At 40.3% G+C, this 25,459-nt stretch overlaps 1 protein-coding gene across 1 annotated transcript; it reads right to left on the bottom strand.

The window, feature by feature from the left end:
- Positions 1-7,138: 7,138 nt before the first annotated feature.
- Positions 7,139-25,179, bottom strand: apobb.1 (apolipoprotein Bb, tandem duplicate 1). Its single transcript, XM_033648373.2, has 30 exons — positions 25,036-25,179; positions 23,756-23,920; positions 22,218-22,250; positions 21,954-22,066; positions 21,712-21,857; positions 21,440-21,587; positions 21,145-21,297; positions 20,734-20,858; positions 20,539-20,624; positions 19,989-20,433; positions 19,749-19,863; positions 19,520-19,666; positions 19,220-19,431; positions 18,897-19,092; positions 18,624-18,803; positions 18,310-18,513; positions 18,039-18,206; positions 17,729-17,934; positions 17,293-17,475; positions 17,075-17,205; positions 16,754-16,964; positions 16,493-16,665; positions 16,042-16,202; positions 15,849-15,958; positions 15,387-15,760; positions 9,111-15,134; positions 8,905-9,016; positions 8,797-8,820; positions 8,469-8,652; positions 7,139-8,373 (listed from the first exon to the last, which is right to left on the bottom strand). The coding sequence occupies exons 2-30, from the start codon at positions 23,808-23,810 to the stop codon at positions 7,384-7,386; spliced, it is 11,409 nt and encodes a 3,802-aa protein (XP_033504264.2). The 5' UTR covers positions 23,811-23,920; positions 25,036-25,179; the 3' UTR covers positions 7,139-7,383.
- Positions 25,180-25,459: the final 280 nt, after the last annotated feature.

Raw genomic sequence — 25,459 nt, 5'->3', positions numbered from 1 at the left:
CAAAACTCAATTTTTTCATGATCATCCAGCCAAAAGTAATCAACATAAATACTGAAACGCACATTCCTTATGTCTTCATATACAGGTCAGTAAAACAGGAAGTGAACCTCATTCTCAACTTGACCTAAATTACAGAACAAACAAGTTCTGTCCCCCTCTGGTGTGGTGTTAAACCTTCCAGTCTCTAAAGCTAATGATAATGTTCCTGAGCGCAGCTGTGCACACAGGGACCTTTGTTTTTTGTTTAGATTGTAGTTCACATAAGGTTCCACACTGCAGCTGTTTTTTTATTAGACAATAAATTCGTAGTTTTAATTTATATCATATATCATATATCAACAGACAGTTTTTCTCTAAACATGCAACACATTTCACTCCTAATCTCCTGAATGTCACAAAGTATCCTGGAAAATAAATGACAAATTGTTCAAATGAAATAATGATTTCAATTTGTTAGCCCAGGGATGATAGTGGAAGGTGTCCCAATTAAAAATCTGAGATTTTACATTCCCTAAACTGGTTATTTCTTTTGGATAAAAAATACCCTATCACAACACGCATGTGGTCATACTAAAGGCAATGTGGTATGATCTTACAGCCTAGCTGATTCAGAGATATTGATTATAAACAAAACATGACACAAAAGTATTTGTAGGACAAAACTGAAATACATTTCTGTCATTTTACAGTTATTTTAGTGATTTTACAGTTATCATTAACTTGAACACATTTGTCTATTCAGAAGTTACATTTTCAAAACAGTTCACACACAGGCCTAAACTAAAAGCTAAAATTACACATTTTGTTTGCAAAATGCTCTAAGGGTGAATTGGGACCAAGAGTTTTGTTACAAAGTTGCATAATTACCTAGAGTTGGTTCGTGTTCTCACAGCAGCATTTACAAGAGGACCAGATCAAATGCCTTGCTCGAGAAAGCTGCTCTTGATTGGTCAGAATTTCCATGCTGGAAAAATCCAGAAAGTAAACAAAACATTGAAGAACTTGCAGGGTAAATGTGACACTTTCTAATGTCACAATGGAGGGACAACTACGCAGGTTGATTTTAGCGCTGGTCATCGTGGACTATATTGCTGTCATTGTTCATTTTAGTCAAACCATACAGTTTGAAAACGAGGCGCGGCTCCAACTAGAAAACAATGTTTTGATGCATTGGATGTGCTGAATGTGCATATTAAGGCAGTACAGGAGGAGGTGCACATTAATAATCCTCCAGGACTGTAACATGCTCATGTTTAACCCAAACAATGTGTCATATGACTGCAGTTGGTTCAGATCAAGGTTGGAACACGTTCTCACCACAAATGAAATGCAAGAAGGTCTCGGTCCGGTTGTTTTGGTACGCACCTGAGTGCGATTGATGTGTTTACACCTGCGCAAACATACCATACTTGTTTGGTACGATTGAACCAAACCAAACAGGGCAGGTGTGAAAGCACCCTAACACTCAAAAAACATTGAAAAGTTGTAACAAAAGCAAAATAGTTCCATCAATAGGCACAACTTGTGGTCAAATTAATAAATTATTTATTTTTGTTTAGGTTTCCATTTTAATAACAAAACATGACCCAACAACAACAAACATAAAAACAAAACAAAAAATCCACCAAATACACATTACATGGGAAATCATTGTAAAAAGATCACAGAGCCTAGATAAGAATCACAGCTCAGGAGGAACACAGCTAATTCAGAGAACCATAATACACAGGAGAGAGCTTTAGACATTCACAGGGGTACTCAACGGGTGTCAATATATGGTGCCATGTCCCCTATGTACTAGGTCTGCTGTACTATTTGGAAGCTACTTCAGGAAAGGTGCCCACAGCTTATCAGAAGCTCTGTCGTGCTCCTTTAAAACTGAGCTCAGGTGCTCCATATACAAAACTTTAAAGAGTTTGCCATGCCACTGGTTGACATTAGGAGGTTAAAATATTATTTCAAGCAGTCATTACACAATGGACAACTGAATTAAAAATAGAGCTACAACAAACCGTCCAACACCCTTTTTTTATCATTAAGATGGAGAAGATGTCCTGTTGAAATATTGAAGAAAAAAGTGTTTTATTTTTGTTCATTTCATTTAAACATGCCTTTGGCCTCTTTGATCCATGCTTGTACATAATATTTTATGAATAAATAAGGACTGATGGCTCACTGAAAAGTTGTGCAAAGGAGTTTCACAGATGCATTAGAGATGCGTAATTATGCAAGTAATTTCTATCAGCTGTGAATAGATGTTTTCCTTTTGTTTACCACAGTTCATCTAATAGATCTTTGAGTCTTTCTATGAGATCTGTGTTAACTGTTTGGAAAATAGATGAGAATATGTGTGGAACAAGCAAAGACTTGAAAGAGAAGACTTCTGCTGTTCCCAATATGTTGAGGCAGAGGGTACTTTCTGTAGCTCTGGTTGACGGTTAGAGCTGTCAGCAAATAGTTTGTTGGGCACAGGGAAACAGAGATCTGTGTGGGTACATGAGACCCTGAAAAAGAGGGTGGATCATGGGGAGTGCCACCAGTTGGTCCAGGAGCTTTGCCTCGATAATGGCTGTTTCCAGGCATATTCTAGGACTCGGGGGCAGTTTGACAATCTGCTGTCTATCTATCCATACAGCTCTAGGTATTTAGCAACTGCTACCACCAGTTTTTCTCATTGTTTACCAAACAAAACTTGTTGTCGTGACCGCCACAGAAGGTTCGCCTCTCAAATCATCTCACTGGACAATGGGGAAAAAAAGATGATGAAAAAAGAGATGACTTGGGGCGATTTTCTGCTCTGAGTCTAGTTTAGTCTAGTAAGTTTTTTCAACTTGAGGAGGTCGGGGTGCTCCGGCAAAAACCCCAGGCGCCTCGAGCGCAGTTTTTGCGTGTCGCAACGCAAAAACTGCGAGCAAATCGCTTCATTCTCATAAAAACAGTTACAAAAAGGCATTCTTAGAAGCAGTAACCAAACGTCAGACATAATACACTGAGATAAGCAAAATATTAATTTTGTACCCGTCAATTTTTTTTAAATAATTGATTTGCATTCATAATATAACAAGTACTTTTATTCTGCACAAGCAGAATCAATAGGACCTTTAATGTTGTAGAGAAGTTCCTACTTTGTCTTTAAACCTACACCTCTTACCAAACCTTACCTTACAAGTAGACTCAATTATCTGATTTGACTGCAATGAAAATAATTGTGTCTTACCTGGTAGCTGTGAAAGCTGTCAATATCTAATCTAAGAAGGCTTATCATGTCAAACTGCCGTCGTTATGAGCACATATACTGTATAATGTCACTGGTTTTGACAAGTCTCAGGTTACACCACTAGATGTCAGTGAAGACAGCGATCAGTGATCTGTCTGTGCTTCCTGACAGGGCGACAGGCTACTTAAAGAGGCCCTGTTTATTTTCCTTGTAAACAAACAAAAGTTCTGTTTTCTTAAAGTCTAACAAACATGTCAAGTGCATTGTGGGAAGAACAGTTCCTCCTCACAGGCCATCACACACAATAAACAATGAAATCAGTAACATGTTCATATCATCATTCACTGTCAATGTTAATCCTACAGGTTTTACTTACTGTATATTTTATATGTGTTCAGATTTGTTGACCTTGTTCTTAGTTTTTTAAGTACAATGGAAAAAAGCAAAAGAAAAAAAGCAGTCAAATTCTTTGTTTGTGTAAAAAAAAAATGCAAAGCAGATTTTGAAAGTACGTTAAATGCAGCACTGTTTACATCCATGTATGCTAGTTTGCAGTCTTCTTTCCTGCCTTTGCTGGTGCATTGCTGCATATCTTGGCATGTTACCCCTACCTGTAGATCAGTAGAATAGTGTGACCATATTCGTAGGACTGTGTATCGGATAACCTGCATGCATGTCCTCATTTGCATGCATGAGATAAACAAAACCGGGACCCACTCAGAGAGAAATATCACAAGAAATTATCATTTACATATCCCACAACGATGTCAAATGACTAGTGACTGTGATTTAAAGATGCAGATCAGTCTTCAAGGAAGGTGATATTTATCCAAACATAAAACCCAAGAGGGAGCTGAGAGAGTGCCTGGCTTGAGACACAAGTATTGTTCCATTAGAGTCAATTTGGATGCTTTTAATTTAGATGAACAGTTCACAAATGGCTGAATATGTCTTATCTGTGATTTTAAAATCATGATACATGAGAAGTTAGTGCGTTTCAGTCTGTGGTATGTAACTTGTTATACATGACATAAACAACATTGATCCTTCTAATGGTTTAAGTAATTGTAGGTCCCTTGATTAGATCCTCTGGATGTAACGGAGTGCACTGGCTTCTCGTATCTATATCTGTGTGAAGGAGAGAGAAGGTCCCGAAAAGCCAAGTTAAACTGTGGATATAGACCCTTTTTGTGTTTGTAAATAGTGATGATGTATTTTGTGGGCGGAGCCAAACCGGTGACAGAAAGGGACGTAAAAAGCACTATAATGTTTATATTTTTCAACCTATTGCAATGAGTGGTTTTTATATCCATGACTCAATGATCTACGTGTAGTGGAAAAAAACGTTTTGTCTCCAGTTAAGTAGAATCTCAATATTTAGGCTGTAATCACTGCTGCTTTTTTATGCTCAAAAGAGGAGTGTGTGTTCGACTTAATTGAATAACTTAATTATTTACGTGGTGAAAGATAAACCATCATAAGAATTGTAAAAACTCAAGTTTTTCAAGCATGGATTGGGCTTATTGTCCTTACTGATTGATAGTAGTGGAGACGTCTCCATATGATAATCTAATGTGGAAGCACAACTTATCAACGTGCTAGCTAGCTAACTCTGTCTGATTATTAACACCTTGATCAAAACAAAGTATATTAACTTTCACCGTTGCTTAGTTTAGAAAGGCCACCGTGACAAAACACTTTCTTTGTTAATTTTAACGTATAGCCTATAATGTGTGTTTAGATAGGTTCCCATCTGCATTCAGGCAGGGAAAATGAAAGGCTCTCTTACATTAGCAATGTAGCTAACATAGCTAGCCCACCCTGTAGCTGATCGCTGACAGCTAGAAACAAATGATGAGCCAATGTCCATTTGATAATCTTAACAAAGAGCATGTTTCTTGTAGTGTCCCTTTTAAAATGAGTGGTGGTGAAAGTTACTATATTCTATTATGATCAAAAAGTTAATGAGCAGACAGTGTTAGCTAGCTAGTTGAAAAGATGTCTGTTACTTCCAAGATAAATTATATTATATGGAGACGTCTCCGCAAGTTTTAACCAAGGACAGTAAAATCCATGACAAATGTGAGTTTTCATGATGAAGAATTATCTTTCACCACGTCGGTAATTCTGTTCATGTAAGCCAAACACACACTCCTCTACGGAGCGTCCATCAGTAATTATAGCCTGAATATCGAGAATATAATTAACTTGAGACAAACTTTATTTTCTACCACGGTGTCCTTGGCAACGGTTTTCTATAAAAAAGGTTATTTTGTTCTGTATTCCTGTTCTGACATTCAGCGGCACAGCAAGATAACTGTATGACAACTGTTTCTCTCCGATGTCCATTGTTTTTCTGCCACCAATATGGACGCATCTGCTGTTACGTAACTGTGATGTCCACTCAAAATTGGTTTATTGGGCATGTCTATACTATAGATCGATAGATAGATAGATAGATAGACTCAGCAGTTTAGCAACAGAGACAGACAAAGATAATGTACAAAAAAACTCAACAATAGCTTAGATAAGAAAGAATTTTGGGAGACATTTTACTGTATATGTGTATTGCTGTGCAGTGGTAGACATGTTAAATGAAGTGGACACAGTACAAGCAGTGCAAACTGAATTAAATGCAGGTAAACTGTAAAGTTGTAGTGCAGTTTTGTATCAGATATTTGAAAGATGATAAAAAGTGAGTCCTGGGTGAGAATTAGTCTGTTTGGGGCAAGCTTGTCTCAACGCAGAGGGGACTGGTGGTGTAGGGATATGGCCGCTGGTAGGGAGGACCTCCTGTAGTGGTCCTACTCAAAACAGAGCTGGATCCATCTCTTTCTGAAAGTGCTCCACTTTGGCCATTTGGTTATTTGGTTTGTCAACCTACCCCTTTGGTACACTTTTTTTTTAAAAACATTTAAAACTTTTAAAACATGGACATACTAGAATTATCTTACTTTGTTCGCATAAAATGTGTTAATTCTTATCATATAGCAAACCCTAACAAATCTCTTGCTTTTCCAGAGTTTATATTGTATATAGTATTTGAATGGCCTTTTTTTTTCGGACAAGATTAACTACAAACATAATCAAAACGCAGTGTATCCTTTAACTCCCTCAACTATTTTCTCCTCTTCCTCCATCCCTTCCCTTGAGAGATTTTTACAGTAGCAGCTATCTTAAGTGCAAAGATGCTTTTCAGTTGCAGTAGCAACGTATTCATTACAAATTATTTAGGCAGGCTACGAACTAGTTAGTTCTTCTGTCACAGGTTCAAAACACACTGTATGTGTGTTTTGGTCAATTGTCTGCTCTAGTCTATGTGAAGCAACAAGAGGCGATCCCAAGTGTGACCAGATTCCCTGTGTTGGATGTAGTTCTTCCAGGTTTGGTTGGTGTCTCTGTCAGGCCCTAACTCTTACAAAGGTGTGTGTGTGTGTGTGTGTGTGTTTTCTTTACATTCGCTTATCATTTCAGTAACTGGCAACCTATGTCAGGCTGTATGTATGTAGATGTTGCTGCTGTTGCCAGTTTTGTTTAATTGTCTGCTATGGTTTTGCATGCATTCCTTTATTGTGTTGAATTATTTTTGTTAGTGTTGGAATTATTTAAACCTTTACAGTGTATTTGTGTGAATAAGTCTTACTGATTTAGAAAACTTAAGTTGACCTACTACATAGTTAGGTGAGAATGATACACATTTGGTCAGCTAACTGGTCAGTTTTACACATCTGCAGTTTATCTTAAAAACACCAATCAATGCTTGAATCTTGACTCTAAATAAATTGCAATTAATGCAAACTATTGCAACACTAAGCAATACCCTTTTCTGTGTAGTTTGATTAAACAGTTGCTCTCATTTATTTAAAGTTTTGATGTGAATTCCAGAAAACATCTAAAAGCAGGAAATCAGACATTGACAGATTGTATTAATGTATTTTATTGATGTTTTTCACTCTTCGCAGGAAGGTGAGTTTCAGTAAAATGTTACATTTTCAGTGTTTGTACACAATAGACCATCTAAATGGAAATGATACAACAGGTGTTTCTGTTGAATTTATTGTTATAAATATGGTTAACGAGGATATTGTCCATACTCCTTCCAAGCATATGTATTAAACAGATGGTAGTGTTTCATATGGACTTAGGCCTCAGTCTGTGAGGATTCCTCACTGCTGGAAGGGAAATGGAAGGTCAATCTCAAGCCTTCCATCACTAACTTTCATATGGACCTCATCTGAAGCTTGCTGCAGGAAACCATACACAGTGTTATTCATCTGCTCCACTACATAAATGAGCATGTCCATAATGTACTCAAATGAACTGTTGAACTGCTCCATATTTAGGGCAGAGATCTGGTCAACACCATTCTTTAAGACTGTGACAAAGCTAAGATACAGGTTATTGATGTTGACAAACACTGCATCTAAATAGTCAGACTTGATAGAGTCAACAAACTCCTGAGATTTCTCAACAATAGCCTTCAGGGTCTCACCCATCTTCACTAGCATTGTGTCAAGACTCTCCATATTTCTCACAAAGTCCACCAGTTCATCAAAGATGCTCTTGAAAGTTGTTCTGACCTGATCCCAGATCTGGCCTCCAGTGATTGCATCACCTACCGGCATGCGCAATTTTACACTGCTGATCATTTCAACAAAGGAGTTATAGGAAACCTCCATGTTGTCATAGATAGCCTGGAGGGTCGTATCTAGCATAGCAGCAATGCTGGTGGTCAGCTTTTTCAGGACCTCGGGGAGAGTGGTCATCTCATCAGACCCAGGCAGTTTGAACTGGGTTTCCCTTAAGACCTTCACAACAGCATCCAGAAGTACCTGGACAGTCTTCTGGTACTGGACAATGATGTTCCTGAAGAAGATTGACAGTTGGCTCATTTGAGTGTCATAGTTGATTGCAGCATTGTAGGCCTCGCTGATGCGGTCAACAACAGAGTTCTTCAACTCCACCATTTTCCCTGTGATCTCGTACTTGTCAGCAAACATTGTGAAAGTTGAGATGATGGAAGGGAGTCTCGTCTTGAGTTCAGTGAGCATTACTTTGGGTGCCTCCATGTTGTAGGCAATCTGCAGGTTCATCTTATCAGCATCCTTAGAAGATGATCTGATGACCAAGAATTCAACATCAACCTCTGGGGCAGACTGTTGAGGAGAGAAAAATAGAATACTATTTTAGTTTTTTTATTTTGGTGTTTAGTTTTACACTGTCTCAAAAAGGTAATGTTAGTAATACTCACAGGATAACGACCATAGACTCTTGCAGTCAGAGATGGGACTTTGCCACTGAACTGAAGGCCCAGGAAGCCAGTGGATGGGGTAGATACTGAGGCACTGACACCATCTGTGCGAGCAGTATAACGAAGGTTCGCATTGGTGAAAGTAGGACTGGTGATGTCCACATTCAGGGTGTGGCGAGAGTAACTGAAAGAGAAAGAATTCATTTCAAATAAAAATCACAATTCATGACCTGATATTTAATAGAAAAGGAAACTGATTTATACGCATTTATATAAATGGTTAAAAATGTAGCCAAAGTGTAGAAAAAACAGTCGATTAAGTATTTACCTGTCATCAGTCTGGGGCTCTATCCTAAAATGTGAAGAAAAGGAGTTAATTTAAACTTTGAATATCGGAAAAATTATTTAACGTAGATTATTGAATGAAGAATTTTACCTCAAGGGTAGGGTGATGATATGATTGACGTCCATGGTCAAGTCAGCGTGTGTCAGGCCAACTTTGCCGACCATGTTGAGAGCCTCATTCTCAAAGTTCACAGTAGTAGAAGCTATTGAAACAAATATATTTTTGTAAGATATAGTACTAAACATTGCTTGCAATATAAAACAGATAAATATGCTTTGGGCTTTTCGTCAACTCACCGTCCATGTCATATTCCAAGAAGACAATGACAGAGGTGGCAGAGGACTTGAAGGTGACTTTGAAGACTGGAGCATCGCCCTCTACTTCAGCTACAATGTTTGTGGTGTACAGTGGGCTGACAAACTTGCTGTTGCTAGAGATCTTCTGCTTGGTGGCTGTAACCTCAGCTGCAATTTTCTCAAAGATGGTGAGGTCACCCAGGCTGCTTGGCTGAGACACATCGATCTCGATATCAGCAACCAAGGAAGAGATTGGTGCAAGATCAATGGTAGCCTGGGCAACATGCTTCCCCTTGGTGTTAAACTCAAACAAGTTTGCTTCATTGTTGCCAGTATACTTCAGCACTGCATACACACGGCTCGGGGAGGCTTCAACAGCAAGATTCTCATTTACATCCATACCAATGACTTTGGTGGGGCCTAGATTAAGCTTGGCATCAGCAATAACCTTTGAGGTGGAGCGAAGGCCATCATTATTCAGGTACAGATTAACATCATTATCCAGGACTCCCGAAAGGAGGTAGTCTTCAAGCACTGTGCCATCCATGTTAGCCTTAGTTACTGACTCCATAGACACATACTCAAAGGTTCCCTCCAGCTTCAGACTGTGGTCTGCTTCGGCCTTTCCAATAGCCCTGATCAAAGGGATGTTGAAATCACCCTTCATCTTCAAAGTTGAGACAGCATTTGCTTTGGTTTTGGTGTCTACAACCAAATTTTGGTTTGCCTCCAGGTTGAGTATTGGAAGGTTAATCTTTGCAACAGTGGCCACAGTGGCTGCAGTTTCAAATGTCTCAGTACTCATGCTGATGGTGCTGTCATGAGTGCCTTCGATGTGACGATTTTCAAGGGACAGGGAATTGGCCAACTTGATTCCCCTCTTGGTGGTGAGACTGGTGGTGCCATCAAGTTTAGCTTGTAGACCCTCAAACACAGAGGCTGTGGTAGCTCCCAGACGGAACACAAGATCATCCTCAGCATAGAAACCAGCATTGACATTCAGATTAATGATGGCAGACTTGACGGACAGCTCTGTAATTAGGTTGCCCATAGAGGGAATCTGGATCAGACCCATCATATCAACAAGTGGGGCAGCCTGGCTTTTCTGGTAAACAAACTTGCCGTGCACATCCACAGACTGCTCAGTGGTGGTCAGAATGTCCTTTAATCCAATCTGCTCATACAGGTTCAGATCGCTGATAGCTGGAGTATTGTAATTGATAAAAGGCAGATCAATCTCAGGAATGCTGATGGGGGATGTCAGGAAGTCAAGATTGGCCTCACCGTCCATGTCAACAAAGATGCCAGCCTGATTTTCATTATTGTTAACAGTGAAGTTGTAGAACATTTTGTACTGATTAAGACGAGCCAAAGTTACTGTGTTCATCTGTTGGCTGTTGGGGTTGAAGATGGCTGAGTAGTCATTCTGCAGATCTATCTTAGCAGTCAGACTTTCAAAAATGTTGACCTTAGCATTTCCTTTGTTTTGGAATTCAAAGACAAACTCAACAGGACGGACAACAACGTGGATTCCATTGGACAGGACTCCACTGACTGCACCATAAAGCTCTGTGTCATGGTTTGCCCTCAGCTCAGCTTTCATATCATAAAGGTTGGCATTTCCAGATGCCACCCAAAGACTGTTCTTAATGACTGGCGCCTCTGCCTCATTGCGGATATTAAACTTGAAGTACGAAAATGTGGCAGATTCAGCAGTAATTTGCTGTTTCATCTTGAAGAGGCTAGAGTCTGTGTCACCAGAGAAAGTTAGTTTACCAGTGCTGGGAGTGAGTGTCAGTTGCAAGTTGCTCTTGTGGGTGCCATCGTCAACATTAAACTTGCCAGTGCCTGTATTGTCAACTGATAGAGTGAAGGTGTAGCCATCTTGGCGAGCAATTGCTTTCTGGGTTGCAGTGGCCACACTCTTGACACTGAAAAATGGGAGGTCTACGTCATGTTGGTAAGTTGTTTCAAGAGAGCCAGTCATTCCTTCCTCGATTGCAATAAAGGCTGTGTTCATAAAATCAGCAGTGTAAGGTGTAGTGGTAACCTTAATTGTAGATTTCGCTTGGGCCTGTGCTGATAGACCATAGAGAGTTACAGATGCCTGATGTTCAACTCCAAGAGCAAGATTGCTGAATTTAACAGTCTCTGCAAGGACAATGCGACTCATTTTTGGGATTGCAATGCGAGCTGTGGCATCAAGTTTGTAATTAAGAACATCAGCACTTGGAGATGTGGCCTGGGAAGTGAGGAATCCAGTGAATTGAGGTGTCATTTCACTCTCAGTGGAGTTCTGGAACTCAGCAGAAGTCTTGATGGTGTAGATGGGAGATTGGAATTTGATCTCGGCATAGAGTTTACCAAAGCATGGGACCATAAACTGATCTGGAATAGTAGGCAGTGTGATCTCAGGAAGCTGAAGAGACTTGACAAGCTTTTCTACAGGAACTTGTGGGATGGTAGGGAATGAGATCTCAGGAAGAGAGATTTCTGGAAGGGTTATCTCAGGCATGGAAGGAAGGTAGTTCATGGTCAGTTCTCCAAAGAAAGCATCCATATCAGGCAAATTTATCTCAAAGTGTGCAATGAAATCAATAAGTGCAATGATTCTCTGCTTGATGTCATCAAGTGAAATTGATGTGGCCTGCACAGTGTAGGAGCCCATGATGGTGAAGTCAGGGATGTCAAGCTGTGTTGGGATTTCAAACTGGTCAAGCTTGTCCATGCTGAATTTCACTGAAGGTACAGCAAGATCAGTGAAAGGAATGAAGAAGGATGGTGTGTTCAACTCAGCCTTTTTAAGTTCAGTAAGGAGCCCTTCAATGATCTGCTGAATCTCGCTGATGATCTTTTGCTCAGGTGCCACTTCCTTAATCGTCTTAACCATCCTGGTGAACATCTTTTTGACAGAGGTAATAATCTGTTTGTAAAATTTGCTCACAAAGTCCAGATAAGAGGTAATCTCAGCTGTGATATCCAGATTTGTAATTTTATCTTTTATATATTCTGCAAATCCCTTAAGGTTGTCAAGCACACCATGATCAATGAAATCCTTTACAGATTTAATCATTTCTGCCACTTTGATGTCTTTCAGACTTTCCATAAAACCTCTAAAAGAGGCGAAGACAAGGTTGACAAAATCTCTTGTTGCCTCAAGTTTCTGGGGGATTTCAAGAGTCCTGATCAGCTCATTCGCCTTAACTGTGTACTCTGCAATAACTTGATTGGCAGTTTCCACAAAGTCATTATAATCCAAAGACTTAAGCTTCTGCACAATTGTTTCAATGTACATATTCAGCTCTTTAATTATGTCCTTCACCTCAGTTGTTTTCAAATAGTCAATAGCATTCTGGAAGACTTGCATGAATTTGGTAAGAATGTCCGCATCCTTCACCATTTTGGCCACATCCCTAATAGTTTCCTCAATTCTAAACTGCTTGATGAGATCAACAGCCTTTTCCAAGACAGCCTGAACCATTTTGTCAGCCTCAAACTTTACAATCAACTCTCTCAGTTTGGCATAGAATGTGTTGATCTTACTTACAATGTCGAGGTCCTGAATCATATCTCTAATGGTATCTGTTAAATCGCGAAGAATCTCTGCGGGAATCCCTTTCACTTGGTACATGATGAAATCTTGGAGGGATGAAATGCACTCCTTTAGGTCAGTTACAAATTTCTGCATGTCAAATTTTTCAATTACTTCTTTCATATTAATTAGGATCTCTTGGAGTTTAGCCTTGACTTCAAACTTGGAATCAATATCACACAGGAATGCGATGCTGCTGCCCTTCAGTTTTTCCAGGTCGAACTGCTGGATCATCTCCCTCATGGTATCAATCACATACACAACAGTACCCTTGATGTCATACTCCTCATTAATTGCATTCATCTGTTCCTGGATGTTCTGCATGAGGGTTTCAGGGATTGTGCCACTTAAAATAATCTCCTTCATCATTACAGCAAAGTTTTCGATATAAAACGTGAGATCAGCCAACAGTTTCGTAACAGAAACCTTCAGATTAGTCAAAGAGGCTTCCACATCCTCCATGGAGATGACATATTCTTGGGTAAAATCAGTGAAATACTGCTTCAGCTGAACAGCCTTGTCTTCTATATGCAGTTGAGAAATAAAGTCACTTACAAGCTCAGGAAGAGCCTCAAGTTTAGCCCTTATCACGTCATTGTTGATGTAGTCTTGCAGTGCCTCTGCAACACGCACAACAATGCCCTTGATGCTTTCCAAGAAAGCAGGCAGATTTTCAAGTAGAGGGAGCTGAATTATTTGACTACATGTGTTCTTATCATACTTGAGGAAGGAAGACATGGTGAACTCTTGGGTCTCCGTGGAGTCTGCATTAAGCATGTTTGTGAGGAAGGTGCCAGAAACCTCAATTCCAGCTCTCTCAGCAGTGTTGTAAACACTCATGTCCTGATTAACGGCATGCTCATTCATTTTAGACTTCATTCTTAAACTGGCCTTCTGCTCCTGGAGTGACAGAACAGTGTCCATCTTGTTATCAAATGTGGTCTCAAGGGCAAAACCGGCATCTAGCTGCTGGTTTACAGACACTCTGCATTCATGTGAGCTAGTAAAAGCCAGGGGTTGTGCTTTAAGGAGGAACTTGCCATAGAGCTGTGCACTGTGCTTTCCATACATGGTCATGTCTCCATCAGCATTGAAAATGGCATCAAGGTTGACGTCAAAAGGAACAATGCTGCAACGGATGGTGTGGTCAAAGCGCATTGGCTGGGAGTTGAAGCGGGCATCATTGGTGATCATGGCAGCAAGACCAATAACTTCAAGCTCAGTATTTTGGCTCATGTGGGTTCCAAAGAGTTTTCCAGTGGTGCTGCACTTTGCGTTACCAGTCATGTCCACATAATTTACCTGATAGGTGTGCTTGAACTCTTCCTCACCATAGGTTGCTTTCATGCTTCCAGTCAGTTCCATTTTGTAAAGCTCTGCCTGCAGCTGAGCCTCATTATTGAAGTTGGCCTCCAGAAGTTTCAGGTTGTTTTGAACATTAACAGAGGCAGTGTAGGGTTTCAGGTCAATGGTGATATCATGAGTGTAGGAGGAATACTCACTGACAGTGGCTTCAGCCTTTGAGTTGAAGTCAAGACTAGAGAGAGTGATGGTCAGAGTGTTGGCATTATCGACCTTTGTGTCGCGCATTGCAGCCTTGTTGGTAATGGATAGAGTAGCCTTTGAAGCATCAAGCCCACCATTGAAGGTGTTTTCCAGGAACAGGGGGCTCTGGAGGGTGGTTGTTCCACTTGTGGTCAAACCATCCTTATTCATTTTCAGAGTAGCCTTGTGAGTAGCATCATTCTCAAGGAGCTTCATTGTGGCATCACTGTTTACAGCCAGACCATTGACATCAAGAGAGGCAGTCAGCAGAGAGTAAACACGGTTTTCAGAGTGGTCTGCGTTCGTCTCCATTCTCATGACAACTTCACCAGCACCAGCAGAGGCTTCAGCCTGGTTGCGGATCTTCAGGCCAAGAGCAAGAGCATTAGCGTCACATTTCATTGATAGCTTGCTGTCTTTGAAGGAAAGCTCGGCAACATGGGTCAAGGTGTCTTCAAAGGCATTGGTGTTAGACACAACTGAGAATTCACCATTGGCCAGGTTTGCTGCAATTGTGTTCTGGGCATTAACAATGGTGGAGTCAACCTTGACAGTGGAGTCAATCTTTGCCTCTGGCCTGAATGGGTAGACGGCAAACACCTGAGTTGAAGTGGTCTTGCCATATATGGGTCCAGCCTTGAACATTCCGTCAAAGCTGTTCTCAGCAGAGATTTCTTCAGTGTTGAATCCAGTCATGCCAGTGTGCTCAAGTGCCATACTGAGACCCAGTGGGCTATTGGCTTCAATCTTGCTGCTTGATTTCAAATTGATTTTGTCTGTGATGGTTGCATCCTCAACAATACTAATACTGGCTGCAAGGAATTTATGAGTCAAAGAGCTTTTCAACTCGACCTTGATGGAATCAGTGGTGGCCAACATTCCAGAGCCTAAATAAAACACAAAAGAAGAGAAGATGAATGACAACTGATAATAAAACTTTGAGATTCATTCATGTGTTTGTATACAAAAATATATCTAAATTATTCGTTTAGCATAGTGCTGTCATGGAACACTGTAATCTTGTAACTCAAATTAAGTCACATTGTTTCACATCAGTGGAAGCTGGTAACTTAAAAGAGTGAAGGATCAAAATGTAAATGTAAATTCTAAATTCATGGATGATATTCACTATAAAATACCTGCAATCTTTATTGAGAGGATGTCAACTGGAGAGGTTCCTTTCACATCAAACTTAGCTGAGTAGCTTGGAGTCTCCACAACATCTTTGCCTGCAGCCATTGAGGCCTCCATGTCATATAGGTTGCTCTTCATCAGAGTTGAAACCTCAGCTTTGCCAAAAAGAGGAATGGACAGTGTAATGTCCTCAGGAACAACAAGCTCTGGGATTGGAATTTCCATGGAGGTGATCTCCAGTCCAAACTGGGGTAGAGACAGGCTAGGTGTGGTCAAAACTGGTGGGAAGTTAAGATCCTCTGTTGACTTTCCTCCAAGAAGGAGAGGGATAGTAATGGTGAAGCGCTCATTGTTGAAGTAGTAGACAGCCTTTGCCTCACTGTTATAAAGAAAAAAGCAAAATGCATAAATGTTTTGGAAAGAAAAGAATAATTTAAACATTTACCTCAAAAGGTATTTAAACTTACTTATTCAGGAACAGTGTCTCTGGCAGGGAAATCTCAGGCATATCTGGCACTCTGAAGTCCCGAATGTAAGGCATGTCTGCGCCATACTTTTCCATGTAGTTGTTTGCTGCCTAAGAAGACACCAAGCAGTGTTATAGTTATTCTCCAAATTTTTATCAAAGAAAATGTTAATTGCTAAATCCAAGATTCATACCTCTCCAAACTTCTTAAAGATGTGACGGACTTTCATGTCAGTCTGTCCCACCTGCATGTCAATAAGTTTGTTGCCATAATTATAAATCATATCAGCATATGGCGTACTGTGTGGCTCAGCGTGTACATCAGACTTGAACTCAACCTCAAACTTGCTGGCATCTGCAACAATAGAGAACAATAAATTTAATCCTGCCATACAAGGAAGTATTTCTGTAAAAGTAAATCCAAGAGTGCAGTTACTCTAAACAAAGTCAAATATGGGAATTTCTCTCACGCAAAATGTCCCCCTATTTTGGGCCCCAGATTTTAACCACAATTCTGACAATGCCATATGTAGTTAGATGTAGGATGTGATCAAGATTTATATACATCTGTCTAATAAATCAGCAACTGTTAAATGAAATGTTATGTAATATTCTGAAAAAAAAGTAACTAGAAAATTACATTACCATATTTCATTTTGATTGTCTGCTCAGAGCTGGCAGCCATGACTTTGATTTCATTCTTGAGCTCCAACTCCAATTCTTCATCGCGCTTCATGTTAGCAGTGACGGTGGCATCAGCATTGATTGAGGGGACAAGAAGTTGGACTTGCAGCATACCTTCCTTCATTTCCTTCAGACTGAAAAATGTACCAACAACTAAGCGTGCGTTCAGTGATGAGGGTGACATTAATGTTCTATCATGAGGATTTATGGTTGATTTCTTACTTGGCACGGCCAACCAGGGAGAGCTGAGGGATGTTCTTGTTTATCAAGTCAAGAGAAATGGAGTGAGTTCCTTTTCCCTTGGTGTTTCCATCAACAACACCCAGCCTGAGTCCAGCCTCCACATCATAGTCAGGGATCTGGATGTCAGCTGTGATGATGCTCTTCCTTCTGTTATATTTCATGATTGCTCTGGCTTCAGTGGGTGCTGCGCCTGTTGTTGACCAACCAATATGTTAATATCACGTTACTCCACTAAATGTCAGAGACCTTCAAAATTGAGCTAGTGATAACTCAGAAAGATTTTTAAATATTGTTCATTACCTTCAGCCCTCAGAACAAACTTCACAGAGTCAACCTTCTGCCGGCCCTCTTCTCCTTCCTTGAGGAGCTCGTAGGCAACAGTGGCTGTGTACTCAGTGACTTCACCAGTGGGGTGGAGCTCCACAGCGAATCTGTGTAGATAATGCAATTAATTAACCAGAATTCATTTTTTTGTTAAAAGACAATTATGTGCTTGTGGTTTAAAATGTCTTGCTCACTTGCTGTCTCCGGTGAAGGGGAAGTAGGGGGCTGTCTCCTGAGAGAAAGCATCAGTGTACTGCAGAGCAGTGCAGTATTTCATTCCAGCAAAGAAGGGAGTGCACTCGCTGACATCAACCTTGTCCATCAGCATAGAGGGGATGGTCTTCATCTCTGATCCAGTCACTGCCCACAGGGTGTTTCTAAATTTTAAATACAGAAAAGTTAAAATGCAACTCTGGCTCTTTTAATCTAACTGTAGAAACGTTGAAATTGTTTCAATCAAGACATAAGGTCTCCTAAATTGTGTGAGGCCAGGATTATACAAAGAAAAAAAAGGTAGCTCATTGGCTTTCCCCTTTATACATCAGATTAGCTAATTAACAGCTGGAATACAACCACAGTTGCAAAGCACTTTCTGACCATTGTGTTTTCGAAAGTTTCTCTTAGGCTTACGTCATTTCGACGACTTTCATAGGATTCACTGGAGCAGGGATGGTCAGCTTGATATTGCCAGGTTCCATGGAGATCTTGGCACTGAGCCCACTTTCATGGAAGAAGTTGGTGTGCATCTCTAATCCAGAGTTGACGTATTCAGGGATGTGGACGCCAACATGAGTTACAAACTCAATGCCAGCGGAAGGCATGAAAGTCACCTCACTCTGCATGGACACACAGGAGAATTGTGAAGAGTTGTGTTGATGCAGTTTATTAAAAGAAAAAAAAAAGTTATTGGTGGCATTTAAACACATTTTTGGATAATTACCATGTCTGAAGCAATCTGAAGTCCTCCCTTGATGCCAGGGGTGAAAGCACCAGACAGTTCAATCCTCAGAGGCACACCAGTGAGAGTGGGCAGGAAGAATTCATTGTCCATGAAGATGTAGTGGGCAAAGATTGTGTTGTCAGCCTTGGTCATCAGTGCCTTCATGATCTTTGGCAAACAAAGAACACATCAGACATTTAAATCATTTACATGATTTTCTAAGTCAATGCAAATTGTCATAGTCAAATATGCTCTTTAAAAAGTAACTAACATCAGTTGGGAACATCTTGAACATGCTGTCAATCATCATGGCAGCAGAGTATGCCATCTCCTCCATTTCGTTGGTCTTCAGATATCCCAGCTCATTTCCGAAAAGCTTCATGTAAACCATTGCCTCTGGAGACTCTGCCGTCTTCATGTCCCTGACCAGTTTGTTGAGGTTGCGTCCGATCTCCCTCATCAAGTTTTGTGAGGCCTAAACACAGAAGTGTTTGCTCTGTTACAAGATTTTTCCTTTATCAAAAAACTGATTATCATAATTACAGCTGTTTTAATCATGTGGACAAAGCAGATTGGTTTAAGTACCTGTCTCTTCATCCTGTTGTTCTTCAGAGCAGGGAGAATGTTCTGCAGGATCTCACTGACTCTGACTGGCATGTTGTCAGAGACAAAGTACATTGTCTTCAGGGCAGTGTCAGGGAAGAAGCCATTCTTTCCAAACAGGGCCTCAACAGTTGGCTCAAATCCCTTTCCTTCCATACCAATCTGTAAAGGTGACAACATTTTTTCAGTGTCACAACTTAGCTGACTGAAAACTTCTCAAAGCACACTTTAAATTAAACAGCTCAAAACGTTTACCTCCATCATGTCGATGTCAAAGCCAAATGCCTTCAGAGTCATTTCAAGCATGAGCTCCTTGGGCAGGTAGCTGGTACCCTCAAAGATCATGTTGCCCTCCACAGATCCCATTTTGTAGTTGCGAGAGAACTTGGTGGGGTCCATGGTGGATCCAATCTCGTTACCCTGCAGGGCGTCAAGAATCTTCTGTCTCAGTCTGTAGGAAAGAACAAAGTGTTACTGTTAAACATCTGATGGTTATTAAATAAAGACACCCACTTACCATTTAGTGAAACAACACATTAAAAAATATAAATAAAAAGCCGTGACTGCTTTTCACTCACTCTTGGGTCTCTGGCTCAGTTGAGGACAAAATGTTGGTGATGTGGGAGATCACAAAGCTTTTGACTTGTTTGTCCTGCTCCTTGGGCAAGGCATCAGCCAGCTGGGCCAGCTCAGTGGGCTGGGGGTCCTTCATAAGCACCAGATATGCAGCAATACGCTTTTGCATGGGGCTAGCGCTGTCCAAAAGCACCTGCATGAGAACCTCTCTGCCCTGTGAGCATTAAACATGGATGAAATGAGTAACCAGTAGAAGTAATTACTCCAGTGATGTGTCAGAGCTTTGAAATAATTTGACTCACCTCCTCTGGGACGGGAGTCAGCCTGAACACTTGGATGGCAGCCTGCTGCACAGCTGGGGAAGCAGCAGGTTGGTTGACACACTGGATCACAGCAGATCTGAGTGCGGGACCAGCAGATACCAGAGCTGGAGCCATGTTGCCAATAACCTAGAATCAAATGACACTTTTATATTGTGCACATTGGTGTCAGCAGTCACTGAAATGTTGATCTATAGGGAAAGTTACCCACTCTCAATGTCATGAAAGTGTTTTCCTTGTCACCAGAGCAGTCACCCAACTGGGCAGCCATGAACTCAGCAACTGAGAAGATCTCAGGGATCAGTTTTCCCTCAGCTTTGTAAAACCTGTCGAAGAAAAAAAGACATTTAGAATTTAAAGCCTTTGTATCTTATTTCACAGAGTGGAAAACGTCTGCTGAAATATTATTTAGATATTAAACCTGGAATAAAATGTGGTTAACTTCACTCACCTCTTGACAACATTGCTCAGGGCATACATGATGGGCTTGCTGGGCTTGTATTTGGCCATCTCAAGCATGTCATTGATCAGGAGGTCAGAGGGATTGGACACGAGTCCCAAAGCAAAAACACTGGCATCCACTTCAAGTGAGGAGGTGTCAAAAGTCCTGAGGATCTGCATGATGGCACTGCTGCACTCAGGGGTTCCACACTGCACCAGAACCTGGTAAGTCAGGACTCGGGACACTGCAAGAGCCTCTGGAATGGCGGGACTCAGGGTCTCAGTCTTCATTCCATGGACCATAGTGACAAGCTTGTGGAAGAGGTGGGCCCTCCTATCACCCTCGGTCTCGGGCAGATTGGCCAGTTCTCTCAGGAGGTTCAGAGCTGCGTCCTTGTCCTGGACAGCACTCTTGTCCTTGACAACTTCCATGTGAAGACCCTGGACAGTGTCACCTATAATACACAAGCAACATTGATTGTAATGACTTAGTGTTTGCTTTCATTACCATTTTAAAACAATTAACGCTAAATGAGAAGAAAATTACACAAAGGGCTTACTGTGGTCAAAAACTCTTTCATTGTGAGGAGAGACCTCAACCAGAGTCAGTTCTTGCTTTCCAACGTTGGTAACTCCATATTTTCCCCTGTGAGAAGAAAACAAATGCTTACAATCAGTCTCCTGTGCATTACATATCAGTATGTACACTTACATAAAGGAGCACAGTATAGAGTGCAGTGTAAGGCTGGACTTACTTGTGAGAGAAGGGAATGAGGATGTGGTTCTCAGTGCAGGACCCAGAGGTCATGTGTTTCTTCTCATTGTCAAACTTGTAGTTGCAGGTCTGGGAGCTCCTGACCAGCTGGGCAAGAGGGTAGTGCTGAAAATAGACAAATTATCATATTAATGCAATGAATCTTTCAAAATAAATGAGTTGAATAGTTTGCACTGTACTTTCCAGATGCATCCTGTCAATCAAATAGATCAATGTGTGGCAGGGTGAAGGGTCCTTTTACTGAATTTTTAGTCCATAAAGTTTGAGTCCCTGTTTTGCTTTTTTTTTTTTTTTTGATTTGTCAACATTGAAGCTATGACAGCTCAATTTAAGTCTTCAAGTTTTGTTTTCAAAAATTCATGTTGACAGTACATACAATAGGATATCTTACCATGCCAGAAATGAGTGCCAGTGGGCTGGTGTCATCTCTGATTGGGACAAATTTGCTGCATCTGGACAGGTCCCTTGTGAGGCTGATGTCAGTTGCAATATCCTCTCTGGCATTAACGGTGGAATAGGTCCTGCACTTGCCATGGATGGTTGGCTGAAATAGATAGAGGGAAATAACATATTTAGAGTGGGCTACTGGCAGTTTTTTGAAACTGTAATTATCGGCATGGTTAATTTAGAAGATGACACTGAAATATGCAGATTTTTTAAAGCATTTTCTTGGTTAATAAATGTACCATGTGCTTGTTCTTGTCTTCTTCCAGCAGAGGCACAGCGAGGGCAGAGATGATGCCCCTCTTGATGTTCAGGATAGTTGTTGTCTCACCGTCCTCGGGGTACAGCTTCACATCGTACATACCCTCAACCACAACCTTCAGAGGATACCTAAAATAAAAGGTACGATGTTTTAATTCACTTCCCACTGGAAAACCTCAGAAAAGATCTCACTGGTGGTAAAAGATCCACAAAAAATAATTACGACTTCAGGGATTTTCATTAAGCAACATACTTCTCCATTTCAGCAGCAAAGGCATCAGAGGTTGGTGCAGGACCAAACACAGGGTTGCCATCTGCATCCATGTTGACCACCTCACTCAGGCTACAGCCAGTGGTGCGAACGATGAAACTACAAGTCTGAGGTACTTCAATTACAACCTGTGAGAAAAGGTAAATGGGTTTTTTTTAATCTCACTCTCTAAAAAAGAGAAAAATCAGATGATTAAAGATAACTGTGAATGATGTTTCTCGTACCGTGCAAGCGCCCTTGGGTCCGTTCTTGAGCTGCGAGGCTCCGTTTATGGCATTTAGAGATTCGGCTTCATATCGATATTCATACTTGTGTAGGGTCTTGTACCTCTGGGCCACTAGAAGAGAAGATCATTGTTAAGAGCAGATTTTGTATGCCATCTGTTTATTCCCGTAACATTAATTGCAATGTGGAGAGCAGATGTCAGTACCAAAAAATAAACTTATTAGCATGGACATGATCACAGCAAGTAGTCTGGTGTAACTTACGTGGGCAGGATGGTTGATCGTCATCTTGGGCAACTGTTAAAAAAAAAGATGGATATTCTTTAGTAATTGTAATGTACAACTACTAAACTACACTAATCCATAGGTCCTAGGTCAAAATTATGATCAGGGTTGCTATGCAACATGGAAAAGTATGGAATTTGATTTTAGTGATTTCCAGGTCTGGATAAGTATGGAAAAAACAAGAGTACGAAACATTTTTGTGTTTCCAGACTATTGCCCCTATTCTGTTTTCTAAAGTACAAAATGCAGAATTTCTAAAAGTAAACTGAGTATACAAGCAAAGGGTTTTTGTGGCATTTGGAGCACGCAGCCGGCCCAGCCAAAATGTTTACCACTGTGTGCAAAAGTGTGGACCAGAGCGAGCTTGATGTCATCGAAAGCAAAGCAAGAAGTGTGGCGTGTGACGAAATGCACACTTCTACACAGGACTACTTCTACGCCTACCTCTGCCCCAAGTGCTCATAACTGTGCCTAATCCAAACATCCATACCCAAATTAGTTTGAAAGAATCATCACAAATAACCAACTATTAAGCTTGTCTGAACATTTATGAGTTATGCAGTTGTGTTATTATTATAAAACTAAACTGGCTATTTTTCCATGCAAGGAAACTGTAACTTTGTGGCTACGTTCATCATCATTTCCATGGACACAGTGAGTGAACAAAGCTGCACAGATGCTGTAAAAATGAAATCATTTAACTTTTTTCAACTCAGTTTTAGTTTTTATTTATAAAAAAGACTGAAAAGGGGGGGGGGGGGGGGGGGCACAAAGTAATATAATACTGTTTATTCAGTCAATTGATGTTTATGAGCTACATTACCTAGCAACAGTCTTCTGGCAATTATTTCGCAGCACAAATAGTTAAAATGAAACACAGATGTTAGCAGTTGTATTTTAAAAATGTATTTACATGATGAACATCTAGATATTTTTGCTCAGAGTCTGCAGAGAAGTCTAGAAATTTGACCCTGGAAAAGTATGGAATTTTGAAACAGAAAATGTGTGTAGCAGCCCTGTATTATGCCTGTGGATATTCTCATTTATCCAGGTCATAGTTATCTCAAGGCAATTGAATCGAACCTAACTGGACAAACTGGTGTGGAAACAACCCAGGTATTTAACCTTGTGAAGACTTCCTCAGAGGTTTAATACCTGGGTTGTTTCCACACCAGTTTGTCAGACTAGTTCCAGCCTAGTCAGACAAGCATGAACTGATGAAGCCTCTTGGATAAGAGGTGAAACGTCTTCTAAGACAAAACTAAGTCCAGTTGCGTTCAGTTCAATTGCCTTGAGACAGCCCTGTATTACTGTAGCATGCCTCCAAACATAGGTGGGTAGCATTTCACTTTTATGACTTATCTGTACGTTATTTTTAAAGGCTATTTTATCATACTTTCAAAGATTTAAAAACAAAAAACATACATACATAAACATAAAGAACTATTACAGTGTTTAACTAAGCAGTATGTTAAACTATGTGCAATGCTCAGAGAAATGTTCAAAGAAGTACTTACAAGCCAAGGCAGATGTGCTGAGGAGCAGCAAAAGGCAGAGCTTTGAGTCCCCCATGATGGGTTCGTTGAAGCTCTCTCCCTTGGTATTGGCGAGTACTCAGACGAGACTGATTTCCCAGCTTTAGCTCGGGACTTTTATATCCTCAGCTGGGCCCTGTCGGGAGACTGGGAGGCACAGACAGTGGTTTGAATGCTCAAAGTCCACCCCACCCTCCAGTGTGGAGGGACAAAGGCAAAAGGTTTAGAAAGATACTCATTGCTCAAAGCACACAAGCTTTCAAAACTGATCGTTTCTAATCAGTCCTCAAAAGGCACTCTTTTAACTGCAATATAGGGCCAATTTATGGATATTAAAATGCACTTAAGACTTTTGATGAGATATTTTGATTTATTATAGCACACTAAAGTTCAGCTTTAACAGACACTGATGGTTTTATGATTCTTCACTATTTCTTTTATAATTCAAATATTGATGAAGTGTACCTGTGTGGTCACAATGATTTTACTGTTTTCAGGTATGTGTAGGCCCAGGTATCCATTTTGCGATAAAAGAAGTAACACTTGTAGTCAGTTAAATAAGGCATTTATTTTACTTATTATTATATTTTCTGTGATTCACTGTTATATGACTAAAGATTAGACTAGAGGAGTGTGCCTTGTCTTAAATGTCTGGGTCAAATATTCCACAGGTCACTGTCTAATGATAATTATAATTTATTGGATTATCATATGGACCAAATTTAGGTCTTGAGATTTCAAAGGTCCATAAACAGGCACAAGTTTATATTCATGAGCTTCTGCTGTAAAAATGCAGAGTCAATCAATGAAGTTAACAAGCCAGCAGCTCCAGTGTGAATTAGGTTACTGATAAACACCCATTAGTGAACACTGAGTGATCAAGGCATGCTCCAAACACAAAGTCCCTCTAGATGTAAAAAAAAAAAAAAAAAAAGATAATAAACTTATCGGTTGATGATATTGACCAAAAAACAAACCTTAAAGCAGCATTGTAGCAGCAGCTGTTGGATTAATCATCTAATGTTGGTTTGGTTATTTTATTTATTGGATCATTTAACAGGGAGAATGCACATTAATTACAGTCTCGGTTAAAGCAGTAGTTGACTAGGCTAGTTATTTTTTCATCCCTTTTACATTATTTAATGATATCTTCATATACATTTATTAAACACAATACTACATACATTAGGACTATACTCTATGTTTTAGATGGTAATGTGGCTAATCTTTACAGTAAAAATAATTCTAGTTATAGTACTTACAGTTTAGTAACTTGTAAAAGACTTTGATGTTGTTGTTCTGCTTCTACCGTCACAAGCCAAAATGACAACAGCGAAAACATTTGCCAAACTTTGATATGGGTTGATGGTGAACTTTGATCTACAAAGATTCAAAGGTTCAGGCAGAGTTTGATTTTCTGTTTAAATTGGACGGCGGTCTAGTTTGTGGCAGGGACAGCAGACGCAGTAAATAAATAAACGGCAGTAACCCTTGAATCGGCTGAAGTCTTTTAGTATCTTTTATTAACATTGCAAAGTTTGAGAGAGCAAGCAGTTTTTCTATTAAAAAAAAATCTGTTTTGTACATTGATCACATAACTACATCTGAACATTGGGTAACGGTCTGTTGCAATATATCCCCATCAGGACCTTTTAAAAGTTTGTCAGATACTGACAGTGTTTGCAC

The sequence above is a fragment of the Epinephelus lanceolatus genome, chromosome 13 (genome assembly GCF_041903045.1).
Source record: "Epinephelus lanceolatus isolate andai-2023 chromosome 13, ASM4190304v1, whole genome shotgun sequence".
Lineage (NCBI taxonomy): Eukaryota > Metazoa > Chordata > Actinopteri > Perciformes > Serranidae > Epinephelus > Epinephelus lanceolatus.
This window is presented reverse-complemented; position numbering and strand designations above follow the sequence as displayed.